At 46.9% G+C, this 14,858-nt stretch overlaps 1 protein-coding gene across 1 annotated transcript; it reads right to left on the bottom strand.

Moving 5' to 3' along the window:
- Nucleotides 1-1,291: 1,291 nt before the first annotated feature.
- On the bottom strand, nucleotides 1,292-3,533 carry LOC127189629 (acyl-CoA desaturase 1-like). Its single transcript, XM_051146628.1, has 2 exons — nucleotides 3,436-3,533; nucleotides 1,292-1,654 (listed from the first exon to the last, which is right to left on the bottom strand). Exon 2 carries the CDS (start codon nucleotides 1,637-1,639, stop codon nucleotides 1,307-1,309), a length of 333 nt encoding a protein of 110 aa, XP_051002585.1. The 5' UTR covers nucleotides 1,640-1,654; nucleotides 3,436-3,533; the 3' UTR covers nucleotides 1,292-1,306.
- Between the last annotated feature and the right edge of the window lie 11,325 nt (nucleotides 3,534-14,858).

Raw genomic sequence — 14,858 nt, 5'->3', positions numbered from 1 at the left:
GCTGCCTGAACAGGACGGAGATCTGGAGATCCATGACCTACAGATAAGCCATCTCTGTGTGTGGGAGTGTCATACCATGTGATGAGAAGAGCAAGATCTTCCCAAACCTGAAAGTGTGCTTTAGGCGACACTGGTTCATGGTCATGAGGCAAGAAACGGTCCTAGTTGCATTCCCCGAGGCAATGGGAAAACTTCCTAGATGATGCACTGGAGTCCAGATCTCTCATGAGACCTAAGAGCAGCTGGGCAGATGGAGTTAACATCTCTCCTACTAGCCTTATTTTTTTTGACCCTCCAAGAGAGAGTGCCTGGAAAGAACTCATAGCTGACACTAACGCTAGACAACCTCCCAGCGTCTTCCTGAGGAGAACTGGCCAGAGCAGCAAGTGCCCAGGCGTCTGCACAGGCCCTGCTTGCTCTTCCAGGTTCAGGTTTCAGGAAGTGACAGATCTCGATGCCAGGGGCAGCAATGCCATCAGCCCAGGCCCTTGACTCCCCGAGGGCCAGAGCTAAGGCAGGCCAGGGACACACTGTCTCCCTCAGTACAACAGCCTGAAGGTTGGGCTGCTTGAGACTTATGATGGCCGCCAAAGAACTGTGTGCTGGGGACAGGGAAGACTAATGCATTGCCCCTAACACTGGAAGGGATGAGATGAGCAGTGGCAGGCTGGATGGGAGAAGGGGCATGGGACATTTCTGCTACCTGTGCGTTCTAAGAGCATCTTTCTTTTTTTTTTTTTAAACTGGAGCTTCTAAACATGGTCCACACTGCTCGCCGCCATCTTGGATTCCCTCTGAGAGCATCTTGACCAGCATATACTGCACCCTGATGCTGCACTGTGTAGAGAAGACACACACCTGTGCCTTTGAGTTGGGAGATGGTGTCCCCTTCCTCCAGGGCAAACCAGCCTTGTCTAGACAAGGGGTGAAGTTCTAAGAGTTGTGTGGATAACTGGATAGCCGTGTTCTGTTTTCTCCTGTACAGTCTTCCTTTGCTTTGTTCCCTGACTGACTCTAAGTGAAGTTCAGAAAGCCCCTGGTCCAGTACCTAGGGAGACCCTGCTTCTCTTGTGGCAGGCAGGGAAAGGGCAGACAGGCAAGCAAGGAACACACACAGAAAAGTCTATTCCTCCAAGCCACCATGCACATGGGCTTAGCATCCATGCTAAGGCCTCCCAAAACTGACGTTCTCTCATCCAACTAAGCTCTTGTCTCAGGTCCAGCCAACCCCTTAGGAGCCAAAGGGAAAAAGAACAGAGAATCCTATTCAAAACATGACCACTGACCTGGGTCAGAGTGGACTTCATTAAGGAAAAGGGAAAAACCAAGAGCACTGGCTCAAGGCAAGGAAGAGGAGCTGCTCACCGAAGAGCCAGGTGTAGGCCTTGCACGAGGGAACCAGCGTGATCCCATACAGGGCTCCCAGGTGCAGCAGGGCCATAAGGATGATGTTCCTCCAGACGTACTCCAGCTTGGGCGGGGGCCCCTCCTCATCCTGGTAGCTGGGGTCATGTATATCTTCCTTCATTTCGGGGCGGATGGTTTCTCCCAGTTGTTGGAGAATCTTTTCTAATGTCTCTCCTTCATTCTTTAGCCCCACAGAGGGAGACTTTGTGATGGTGGTGGTTGTGGTGGTCATTGAGGAGCTGGAAATCTGTCAGAAGAGGGAGTGGAAAGTCAGGAGAGAGTAATGGAATCTATGTTCTCGCAGGTCAGGGAAGAATGGAGTACAAGCGCAGGTCTTGCCTCAGTGCCCAGGTTAAGTAGGCTTAGCTGCAGGGAAAGTCCCCTTGACCTATGAATCCAACTAAGAACAGATTGCTCAGCGAGAATAATTTGCTTGCTACGCCTTGGTTACGGGAGTAGAAAGCAGAGGAAGTGGCTTGTATTTGCCTTATGCTTTATATGGTTCAAGGAACTATTATTGTTTTTATTGGGGTGTGTATGCGTGTGTGTGTGTGTGTGTGTGTGTGTGTGTGTGTGTGTGTGTGTGTGTGTTGTGTGTTAGTGAGGCCGTATATTACCTGACCTGCATGTCAGAATCTCAGTGTCCCAGGCTCCTGAGTATTGGGATTTCACATAAGTGCCACTGGGTCCTGCACCAATATTTTTGGACAATTTCCAGATCTGTTGTAAAATAATATAAGCCTGGAGTTGTTGCATGTACCTGTATTCTTCGCATTACAGAGCCAGAGGCTAGAAGAGGTGAGCTCACAGCCAGCATGGCCTATGCAGCGAGCTCCTGACCAGCCTGAACTACAGAGTCAGACACTGTCGCGGGGCTACCTCCTCCTCAAAACAAGACAAAATAACAGCCACAACACCAAATTTGGAAGATGGGTAACCGTCCTTTCCAGGAACAATTAAAAAAAGATGTTAGCATTTACCTAATTAGGTAAATGCAAGTAAGGAAAAAAAATGCTTTTCATGGATGGAGAGGCAGGGGTGGGTGCTAGAAGCCCAACTCTGACACTTTTGGTTGTGAGCCTATCCTGTAATGGCTGAGCATCTCTCTGGCCCAAGAAACAATTAAAAAAAAAAAAAAGATTTATTTATTTACTATGTATGCAATGTTCTTCCTGCATGTGAGCCAGGCTGCCAGAAGAGGGCACCAGATCTCATTATAGATGGTTGTGAGCCACAATGTGGTTGCTGGGGATTGAACTCAGGACCTTTGGAAGAACAGCCAGTGCTCTTAGCCTCTGAGCCATCTCTCCAGCCCCCCCAAGAAACAATTTTATAAATAATGCTTTATCCTTTCCAGTTACGTTTCTTTAACTCAAAATCTCAACGTTGTGCTACGTTAAACATTTTGGTAGAAATGTGGCTACAGAGAGTAGAATTATGTTTCAGAACCTTTCTGATACGAGCCTGGATCCCTTCATCTTTGTTTTCTTCTTATGGCTCCCAAACATGTCCATGGGTGTCCATTTCAATGCTGTCCCACCCATTCACTAAGAATAAGAACTCCTGGAGTCCTGAAGCCCTCTAAGCTGGAGCTGGGCCACACACACACACACACACACACACACACACACACACACTTCATTAAAGTATTTCAGGCGTAAGCAGAGACAGTCTAATTTTACAGCAAAACAAAAACTGGAAGGTTAGTGTTGTGGACAGCTGCTCTCAAAATGACCAGAACACACAACGAAATGCTTTACCTCCGATTTTGTTTCCTTGATATGCCCACGTCTTGTACTTTATAAGTTAACTGTAGAATCAAATATTGATCTGTCTTGTCAAACTCAGACACCCCCCTGACCATTTCAGGTGATTTGGTTCATATGGAAGGTCCTTCTGGGAGCCTGAGTTCACTTGGCCTCTAGTTTACTAGGGACCCCATGTTTCCTAAGCCCCCACACACTGACGCTTAGGAACTTCCCCTTCTCTTTCTGCAAGTATACTGGCTCTCAGATGCCCAGAACTTACCAGACCGGAGACCACAGGGTAGAATTCGGGACTTCCAACACTGAAGCTGGGTTCTGCTTCAGAGCGTGGAGGAGTTGTGAAGCGAGTCAGCTGCTGAACTTGAACCCTGTCCTCTGTCTTGTGTGTATATATAGTGGCTGTTCAGGAGCAGGCTCACTGTGTAGGCTGTTGCCTAGAGCTGTAGATTTAAAGACATTTGGATGGCTGATCCCTTTGTTTCCTCATCTGCTTTTATCCCCTGCCAAAAGGGGCAAGGTGTGCAGAGGTGGCAGGCCTGGGTAGCCCGAGGCAGAGATAAGGGTAGAAGAAGGGAGAGGGGACAAAAAAGCAGGCACTGGCCAAGTCAGAACAGTATGGCGCTGCATACGTTACATGTGACCCTAATATAACATAGGACCCAAACCCCATCCCTATCTTTTCCCATGAGAAAATGTTATGCAGGGCTGAAGAGATGGTTTAATGACTAAGGCCATTGGCTGCTCTTCCAGAGGTCCCACCTACATGGTGACTCCAGTTCAGGGGACTCTATACCCTTTTCTGAACTCTGAGTACACCGGGCACTCAAGTGGTGCCTATATATGTGTGTATATATGGATGTGTATATATATGTACACACACACACACACACACACACACACACACACACACACACAAATATATCATTCTGGAAAATAGTATCTTGTTCAGCAATAAAGGGTGACTCTAGCACATGATGAATGGCTGTTCTCCTGTTCTCCCAGGATCATGAGAGAGGGAAAATGGCACTGATTTTTGAGCCAAGGCCTCAGTCGTAGCCTTCACCTGTAGAGGAGCATTCCTAGGTCAGGGGAAATTTATGGCATTGACCTTCCCACAAACTCTGAACGCTATCCTAACCCTGCAGCGCTACATCTGGGCATCACACATTCTGGGAGCATGCACACCCCAGACCTAGCAAACAGGTTGCCCCGCAGGGTAAGGACTCTGCCAGCAACCAGTGGCCACCGGTCCGTTTGCTCCACCCCCACCCATCCACTACCTGTGTCTATGTCTTCAGAACACACTGGAGCTTTTGAAAGATTTTTTTTTTTTAATATTTATTTATTACATACACAGTGTTCTGTCTCCATATATACCTGCACATCAGAAGAGGGCACCAGATCTCATTATAGATGATTGTTAGCCACCATGTGGTTGCTGGGAATTGAGCTCAGGACCCCTGGAAGAGCAGACAATGCCCTTAACAGCTGAGCCATCTCTCCTGCCCTTGAAAGATTCTTGGTGCCCTGTGTAGAATTTTTGTTTTGTTTGAGTCAAGTGGAGTTATCAAATAGCTTGGTAAAGGTCACACCAGCCAATTTGTGGTGAAAGTAGGAGTTCAGAACAGAAATGTATGCCTGATGCCCAAGCTCTTGAGGCCTAACCCTACTGTCCGATGTCTCATGACAGGGTTCCTGTATGGAGGCCACCGCTCTGCATTTGTGTCTCCCCGACAGGGACAAACAGCATCCCAACGTAGCTAGCACTCCCAGGCTGAGGTTCAGGCTGCAGGGGCGGCGCGTCTTGATTGGAGCGGGCGCAGGGCGGCTGCTGATTGGCTGCGTGGGGTCAGGCGCTGTGGGCCGAGTGAACGCAAGTGACCCTGGGGGCGGGTGCTGACCGAGAGTAACCCGGGAGGGGCCGCGCGCTTTCCCTTTGTCTCCTCCTCCCGCTTTAGGCTCCAGGCCTGCGAGGGCAGAGACTTGGGCGTGGGAGCGGAAGCCGGGCTGCGCACGATTGTGTAAGCCGACCGGACTTCGGGGTGAAACGTTTGAGCACTGCTGCTTCCTTCTGCCTCAGGCATCAGCTTTGTGGTAGTTAAGTGGGGTTCCAGGTGAGGCCGAGTGGAGGTCTCTAGGAAAAATGCTTAAGGAGATCCACGATCGGATGTGGCGAATGTGCCTTAGTGGCTCAGGAGTAACCTCCTGAAACAGCCTTAAACTGGAAAAGGCTTCTCCCACAGCCTGCACCCCATGAGTAAGGAGTCTGCAGACCCGTCCTTGGGCAGTTTTGATAAAGCAAAGAGGGTGCGCTAAACCGTTGCGGGCAGAGGTGGAAAGTGGTTCAGCCGTTGTGTGTGTGTGTGTGTGTGTGTGTGTGTGTGTGTGTGTGTGTGTGTGTGTGTGTGTGTGTGTGTGTGTGTGTGTATGTAAACCGGGTTGGTGATCGCAGGAAAGGTTAGGAGAATTACCTCAAGATCACACAGTTCCGCTCCTGTTACACACCCAAGTCAGTTGGAAGTAAGCACTCCGGTAATGGTGCACAATGCTCATAGGAGTGTGGTCAGGCACACGGGGCCATAAACTTGCCACCTCAGTTTGCTCATTGTGATGAATTTTAATTATCAGCTTAACTGCACTGAGAATCATCAGGGAGACACACTTCTTGAGTGTCGGAATGGGCCGAGAGTGGAGAGAGCCTCCTTGAATGTGGGTGGCATCTTGAGTCTGGACTGAATTTTTTAAAAAGGTAAGAGGAGGTCGTAGGCAGCTGGACAGGAGCCTGTCCTGATTTCAGACACAGTGTCACCTCATGTTCCTGCAAGCAGAGCTGGAGCCCTTCCCGGCCATGTCTCCCATGGGAGCCAAAAGGAAAGCTTCCTTCCCTATGCTGCTTTTGACGGCGTTTTATTAACAGTAGGGAGAAAAAAAAGATGGACACACCTGTATTCCCAAGGAATTAGGAATAGACATTGGGCAAGCAAAATGGACCTATTTACAGTTTGACCAAAAGTATGGGGATCATACTTTTATTTCCAACGTGGCTGTACATTTTACAATCTAATCTGTGGACAAAGTTGAGACCATATGCAAATGTAGCTGTGAACTAGGTTAACTGGAGAAAGGAGGCTGCTCCCCCGGATAAAACAACAGACTGGACTGGGGAGGTAGCTCAGCGGATAAAGTCCTTGCCACGTGAGTACCTGATTGCAAGTCTCCAGAACCCAGGTAAAGCCAGATGTGGGAGCACAGATCTGCAGTTCTGGGAGGGAGAGACAGATGAATGCCCAGGAGTTCCCAGGCCAGCTAGTCAGGCAGCACTGGAGAAGTGGAGAAAGAGATTGTTCTGTTCACACAGAATGGGATGCTAATAAGAAAAAAATAAAAGGAATCCGGTGCTGATTGGTGCTACACTGTCTACAGATGTACGAAACGTGCTGAAAGAAGAAAGGCAGATGTCAAACTTATATGTTCTATCTTGTTTCTGTGATGCAAGTAAGTCTAGAGAGAGAGAGAAAAAAAGAGAAATTGGCTGTTGCCAGGGCAGGGAGTGGGCTTGGAAGGTGAGTGAGCAAAGGGCTACTGTTTAGGTAGGTAGAGTCTCTTTGGAATGAAAAGAACGTTTCAAAACTAGGTGTGTTGGCTCCACAACATTGTGAATATACTAAATACCACAGAATTGGTCACTTTGACTTTTATCATTTTTTACTTCAGAAGAAAATTAAATGACTTACAGTTACCATACGTAGCTCGTAGCAATGTCTTAATCAGGATGGAGGAAGAAACTTGGTCAAGATAAAATTCTTAGGGTCTCAGTAGGGCATATTTAGGAGCTGGGTAGGAACAGGGCATTGACTGTACCCACCAGGGAATCCAGGCCAGCAAATTGTTTGAAAACTCAAGCATACCAGGAGTAGCGTGGCGTGGAGATGCGGGGATTCTGGCTGCATAATTGTCCACGTTAAGATGGCTAATTTGTGTTGTGAACATCTAAATCATTTTAAATGGCTACACCAAGAGAGAAACAGGGCGGGAGTGGGGAGCTGAGCGTCTTCTAGGTCATCCGAAAGCCTCTAAGGCATAAGCACCTATGAGTTATTCTTGCGCCCTCTGCTGGCACTTTCCTTTTCCTGACCCAGAATATTACTGCTTCCTACGAGCAATGGCCCAGAATGAGAACCTCTTTAGTTTTGTTTTTTTTGTTTGTTTTTTTTTGGGGGGGGGCAAGCATCACAAGGCTCAGACCTACTATGAGTCAGCACCACCCAGCTACTCCTTTATAGCTCAGATAGAGAAGCCTGGGGACAGGCATGCGGTGGGACAGAGTTGAGTGGCCTAAGGAGTAAGTCCTCTTTGTCTTCAAGGTACACTCACCATTTCTTGTACCTTGTGACTATTATCTGAGTCCCTTGCTCCAAATCCACTGAGCAAAATAAGTCTTTGTCTGCATCACAGAAAGTTAATATAGGTCACAACATCGGACTCATACTCACTGTGACATTTACCGTGTTTAGTAGCAGAGACAGAACCAAAACACACTTGAGATCTGCTCACTTCACTGTGCACTGACTGTTTAGCCACAAGGAAATGTTCCAGCACGGAATGAAGGCCTCGAGGAGCGGAACCATAATAGGGTGAACTGAGGCCTGTTAAAATTCCACTGTGGTTTAATGTTAAGAGAGTCTAATAAACCCAAGCACTGGGAAGGCAGAAACAGTGGATCTGTATGAGTTCAAGACCAGCCTTGGATATGTAGTGAGATCCTGTCTCAAACAATCGATCCAACAAACAAGAGTGTTAGCGTGCAGGCAGTTCTGCTGGTCTGCCCTCAGGGATCTAGGCATGAGCTGCTGCTGCTGCTGCTGCTGCTGCTGCTGCTGCTGCTGCTGCTGCTGCCACCAGCTTCAACAGGTGTGTGTGACCCGATAGAAGGACCACCTGACACCCCAGCGCTCACTCGCACCTTTTCTCTCTACCACCCCCGCCCCTCCCCACACAGCCCCACTTTTCTGTCTCCCTCTGCATGGCAACTTCATCAACCGCCTCCTATGAGGTCGGTGAACCTCCAACAACCCCGATTTTATACTTTTAACTTGGTTTGAATTGGCTCAATCCATCAGTGCAGATAACCTATCATCTGGTGTCCAATCTTAAAGGGGTAGAGGCACACCGCTAAGCCTGGAGGTGGGGGCGGGGGGGCGGCGCAAGTCGGCCATGGGGTGTGGGGATAGAGGGTGGGTGAGTGCTTCTTTTCACCTGATGAGATCCGTAACAATGTCCCTGCAGGCTTGAGGCCCTGGGTGCTCCTTCCGAGGGTCTCGAGACCCCCCTGGATCCCCTGCCAAGAGTCGCGCAAGATCAAACCCATTTCACAACAAAGACAGTCTTTGTTCTGGGGAGCCTCTGGTACAGATGTCTGATCTGAGGCTACCCCCCAAAACTGTACGCCAGGCTATCGGTGGGACGTCACCTCCATAGTTTTGGGTCTCCTGCAAAATCTAGGAAGATTGGCCCTGTCAGGTCTAAAATCGATCCCGAGACACCCCCTGGCATGTCTGCTGTGGAATGTATCCAAACTGAGTCACAGACAGACCCTGTAGAGGCACCTTTAGTCCATGCTTTTGGGGAACCGAGCTCTCGCCCCTCCCCTCCTTGCCCGCAGCAACAGCCGCTCCAACCAAACTGCTGAGCTAAGCCTCCTAAGGAATGTAGGCTCATTTGCCCAAACTTACAAATTCTATAGTCCAATTCTTCAGTCAGTTTTGTCTTCCACTTGACTCTGGCCCTCTGCATGCCCAGGTGGACCACAGGCCCTTCCCTCTTCCTGGCTACCTACAGCTGGCAGGCAGTAAGCTAAGCACTGTCTGGTTCCTTCATGGACTCAAGATTTTTATTACAAATTGGCACGCCTGATTTACAGATCCTCACCGCCAATGGACAAACATGCCAAGCATTTTATTTAAACTTGCTCTGCTCTACACTCCCAACAGCTCTTTCTCCTGGACTTTACTTCTCCACTTTTTCTTTTCTTTCCTTCTTTCTTTTTCTTTTTCTTTCTTTCTTTTCTTTTTTCCGAGATAGGGTTTCTCTGTGTTGCCCTGGCTGTCTTAGACTCACTTTGTAGATCAGGCTGACCTCAAATTCACAGTGATCTGCCTGCCTCTGCCTCCCGAGTGCTAGTAGCGCCTGGCTACTTCCCTACTCTTAAAAAAATCTTTTTATTTCTGATTTCCTTGCACTCTGCTCTCAAAAGAAAAAAGTAATATCTTAAAATTATGCTGAAAACTTTTTTTTTTTGGTTTTTTTCGAGACAGGGTTTCTCTGTGTAGCCTTGGCCATCCTGGACTCACTTTGTAGACCAGGCTGGCCTTTATCCCCAGCACTCGTGAGGCAGACGCAGGTAGATCACTGTAAGTTCGAGTCCAGCCTGGTCTACAAAGCGACTTCAGGACAGCCAAGGCTAAACAGAGAAACCCTGTCTCAAAAAACAAAACAAACAAACAAATTATATATATATAGTTTGTATATATAATATACATACATACATGTTTTTAAATAGCAGCCATGTTTATCACATGACTTGCAACCTGGCATGTGACTTTACCATCTTAAGATGACCGCATTGTATAAAGCAACAATTATAAAACTTTGTTGAGGCTGGAGAGATGGCTCAGAGGTTAGGAGCACTCACTGCTCTTCCAAAGGTTCTGAGTTCAATTCCAGCAACCTCATGGTGCCTGACAACCATTTATGATGAGATCTGGTGCCCTCTTCTGGCATGCAGGTGTACATGCAGTCCTAATGAACTGTGTTTTTTATTGTATCTCCTTTTAGACTGAGAAAACAAGTCTCATATTTTAAATTGGTATGAATTTTTGTGTGATGATGAAATTTCAAGGTTATAAAGGTCTATTCAGATTAAGAAAAGCTATTTTAAAGTGAATGTCTTAACTACTTACGTCTTTGCTAGTGCATGGCCACTGCATGCTTGTTTCTGACTGTTCTTGAATGCTTGAGTAAAGATGATGTTTCTTTCTCCTGCCTCCAGCTCCCTAGGCTCAAATTTAATTTACCTTTGGGCTTTCTGACCACTGGCTTTATTTAGTGAGGTATCAAAACTGCGCCTCCTTGTGGCCACCTGACTCTTCTCTTTTCTTTTAAGTTTTAGCTGTTTGGTAAACTAAGCCATACAGAAAACTACAGTGGCTTAATAATGGTATAATAAAGTTGCCAGTCTCTAAAGACTGTATCTATGATTAAAAGTTTTGTTTTGATACTAAAAGAGCTTCAATTCTAATTTGTGAGCTTTAAGGCTCAAACCTAACAGGAATAAGCCTTTTGTAGCTTCCTGTTATATGTTTTCAAGGTTAAGTCTAGGATGGGTAACATAATTAGAAACAAGAAAGTTTGTTTATTCAAATGTACTTCAGACAGATAGATGGGCCTCAGGCCCTTCAGAAACCTGCTGAATAGGGCATTTAAGATGTTTAAATGTATATGACAAACAGAGACTCCCAAATCCTAGCGGTGATGGGCTCCCTGCTCCCCACTGGGAAAGACTGCCACAACGCCTCACCCACTGCCAGGACCCTGCCCAAACTGTGGACAGACAGGACACTGCAAAACTAACTGCCTGGTTTGCTTAGCCAAAGATAGGACAGCCGTTTGCCAGGTCTGCAGCCAAAGATGGGTGCTCCCCTAGGAGCATAGTGGGGTGGCCATCCGCAGGTCTCTGACAGGTCTGAGGACTAAACTAGTAAAAGAAGTAAGTTTTTACTACTTCTTTATCTAAAGGAACTCACTTTTCTTTGAGTAATCAGCCACCTGTGTCTCGTGGTGGTAAATAATTGCTTCTCAAGCTTATAACACGACACAAAGGTGTGAGTCTACTGCATTCTTTACAGTGTGGATGTCAGTACAGATTACAAACAATGGTGATGCTAACATATCTAAAATGTATCTCTTTTTGTAAACTTAAAAAGATTCTTGTAAGCTTGAGGGAATCCTCTGGAATCCATCTTTCACGTGTCAAATGGACTCCAGGTAAGTACTGTCAATCAGCAGCCTGTTTTCCTCTCTCCCTGGTCCTGGGACACCCCTACCTCCCACCACAACTACTGAGACCATGGGCCTAAAAGTTTCAAATGCACACCCAAAGAACAGGTTTTCTCCCTAACCTACTTAACTTTATCTTCTGTACCCTAAATATATATATGTATCTTGTCCAGCATTCTGCCAGAGTATGGGTTTTTCCTCAAAATCTGCATCTAGGACAGCTCTAAAGCAGTTACCCGACAGGACAGGTGCTCCTGTCCAGCCTCGCAGACTGCTTGAGCAAGGCTGGTGCTCTCCCAGCTACAGATGGTCCCACAGAGCCTGGACAGTCAAGTGAAACAGCCAGCTCTCCCAGGATGTGGCCAACATCCCAATTTTCTTAGGGGCCTCAAAGATGATGTTAACCCCCAGCCAGCATGATGTAGTCTGAAGAACACAACGCCCTCACTCCTGGCCCCCACCACCCCCTTCTGTTCCTCATTTTTAGTTAAACAAAAAGGGAGAAATGTTAGCCTGCCCCCAGGGACCTAGCAATTGCTTATGTCATGACCTGCCTTCACTGCCAGGTGTGACAGGCATGTACCCCAATAAAAGGGTTGCCTGCCATCCCAGTTTTTTGTTGTAGGCGTTCTCTGACTCCCTCCTGTGAGGTTGGTGAACCTGCCTGAAAGCCACCTCCAATAGACCTGATTTTATACTTTTGGTTTTGTTTTTTTGAAACAGAGTTTCTCTGTGTAGCTTTGGCTGTTCTGGACTCACTTTGTAGACCAGGCTGGCCTTGAACTCACAGCAATCTGCCTGCCTCTGCCTCCCGAGTGCTGGGATTAAAGACATGCGCCACCATGCCCGGCGATTTTATGCTTTTAATTTGGCTTCAATTAGTTCATTCCGTTGGCCGAGATAACCTACCAAAAAAATTCTGTAATAACTACTTGCCCACCAATGTGGACAAATAACTGTTAGAAACAGCCCAAGGGCCCTGGTGAGATGGCTCAGAGGTTAAGCACACTGACTGCTCTTCCAAAGGTCCTCCAGCAACCACATGGTGGCTCACAACCATCTATAATGTGATCTGATGCCTTCTTCTGGCCTGCAGATGTACGTGCAGACAGAGCACTGTATACATAATAGTGAATAAATAAATATTTAAAAAAAGAAAGTCCCAGCACTTGGGAGGCAGAGGCAGGCAGATCTCTGTAAGATGAAGGCCAGCCTGGTTTACAAAGCGAGTCAGGGATAGCCAGGCCTTCATAGAGAAATCCTGTCTCAAAAAAACAAAAGAAAAAAGAAAGACAGAAAGGGCCCAAATGAAGGGTTAACTTGGGCTTCACAGTTTCCGAGGTCTGTCAGGGTAGGGAAGGCATGGTGGAGCAGTGCGGGACACACTATGGGAACACAGAAGAGAATGAAGCCTTTGATGCTGGCATCCACCTTGCCGTGCTCACTGACTGTGAGTCAGGAATCTTCAAACTCAACTAGGGATACTGTGTTTTCCAGAAGGCATCTTAAATAACCATGTTGAGACAACAAATGTGTTTACTTAAGGCCAGAAAGTTTGTAACCTTGTGGCTTCACAGTCCTTTCTGATCCCTAAACCAAAATAGTGTGCCTCATTAATCACCTTACTGGTTCATTTACAAAACAAGATTTTCCAAGATAAGGAGCATAAACCAGCTCATGGAACTTTAAATTGTTTTGCTTTTGTGTGTGTTTTTTTTTTTTTTTTTTTTTGAGACAGGGTTTCTCTGTGTAGCCTTGGCTGCCCTGGACTCGCTTTGTAGACCAGGCTGGCCTCAAACTCACAGCGATCCGCCTGCCTCTGCCTCCTGAGTGCTGGGATGAAAGGCATGCACCGCCACTGTCCAGTGGGAAGATTGTTGGTGAAAACCCTCCCCTGGCAGCCTACATAGCATCTTCCAGCTGTTTCATTATCCAGTTATATGTAACAACTGTTCACTGGCCTGGGGTAATCATGAACATAATGTTTAACAGGAAGGAATGAGGCAAGGAGCAAAACGCTGCACAGGGATGCCTGGCTTTTTATCAATCCAAGGAGCAAATTGGAGTAGTAAAGGGACCCAGCTTTGAAACTATTTCAGAAGGACATATCTTCAATCCAAACAGCTTTTCCACAGAACACTCTCAGAATCTTCCCACCAACCATATCCCTCAACCTCTCCATCTCTGTCTTGAAATGGGAAGGATTTCATTGCCAGACTCTGGGACACCAGACAGAAAGGAAGATGCTGAGGGAGGGGCTCCATGCCCCCTGGGAAGCATCTGGGTCTGAAGATGGAAAGATTGTTTGTGTAATTCATTTGTAACACCATCCCTGCTGAGGGATCACACCTGGCATGCTAACTCTCTCCCCTGATAGTTCAGTGCAATGCCAGAGCTGTGCCAAGGAGAAGTTAGGGTTTTTACTGTCTTTTTGGTGGTGGTGGCGGCGGCGGCGGCGGCGGCGGTGGTGATGGTGGTGGTGGTGATGGTGTGTGTGTGTGTTCTTCTTCTTTTCTGTGGCCTGACAACACCCAGGAACACCTGCTTGGAGTTTCTGTTTGAGATGCCTTCCTTGAGGCTCAAGAGAAATCAAGGAAAGAGTAGGGGCCCAGTGGGGTCCTTTAAAGCATTTGTTGAGCTTTTGAAGGAACCAGCCCCCTTAAAGACCCCCATTAAGGCCAAAGCATGTACATTTCTAGGGGGTCCAGCTTGAACCAAGGACAGACAGATATCAGATCACTGTGTGTGTGTGGCAGGGACAGGAAAAACCTTGAAGAATTCAACTTGACTCAAGGTCTCAGTCTGTGCTCAGAGTCCAGCGGGACTCAAGGACAACCAGCTGTGTTTAAAATTTCCACTACCCCTCCCCAACTAAAAAAGTTCCTAAATGCCCCCTGTGACTGCTTCAACCAATCTTTCCCATAGGTCAGCTTGCCCCTCCACCCATTATCCAACCACCAAATGCCAAGACTTGTAACTCCCTGCTTGCAGCTTTTCTGCCCAAATGCCAACCAATCACATATTGTAAAACTCATTTCTTTGTCTAAAACCTATAAAAGGCCTGTGCCCCATCGCGATGGCTCAATAAATTTCTATTCCTATACATTTGCATCGACAATAGACTCTGTCTTTTAGTAGAGAGATAGACTAAAAATCTTTCTAGAAGTCTCAGTCTTACACATTCAAAGGTCTTTCCTGACCTGTTGCGCGTCTGCAGCTCACCTGGAAGGAAGTAGTAAGGGAGGTGAGAAGGACCAAGCAATAAAAAGACCCCTGAAACAAAAGACCAAGAACAGAAAAATTCTGCTTAGCATCATAAAAGAGAGTTTTTGCCTTTTAAAAAAAGATTTATTTATTTATTATTATGTATACAATGTTCTGCCTGCATATACACTCACAGGCCGAAAGAGGGTATCAGATCACATTATGGATGGTTGTGAGCCACCTTGTGGTTGCTGAGAATTGAACTCAGGACCTCTGGAAGAGCAGACAAGTGCTCTTAACCTCTGAGCCATCTCTCCACCTGAGAGTTTTTGCCTTTTAATATTTGAATATTTTACAACAATACTGTCTTGAAATGGGACTCTTTGAAACATTGGTGGCATTTTTCAGTATTTAAGCAATATTATT

The sequence above is a fragment of the Acomys russatus genome, chromosome 5 (genome assembly GCF_903995435.1).
Source record: "Acomys russatus chromosome 5, mAcoRus1.1, whole genome shotgun sequence".
Classification (NCBI taxonomy): domain Eukaryota; kingdom Metazoa; phylum Chordata; class Mammalia; order Rodentia; family Muridae; genus Acomys; species Acomys russatus.
The sequence above is the reverse complement of the archived record's forward strand: the minus strand, read 5'-3'. Positions and strand labels throughout refer to the sequence as shown.

Coding starts and splice junctions, on each gene's coding strand:
- LOC127189629 (XM_051146628.1), bottom strand. CDS start 1,639: ATGACCACCACAACCACCACCATCACAAAGTCTCCCTCTGTGGGGCTA.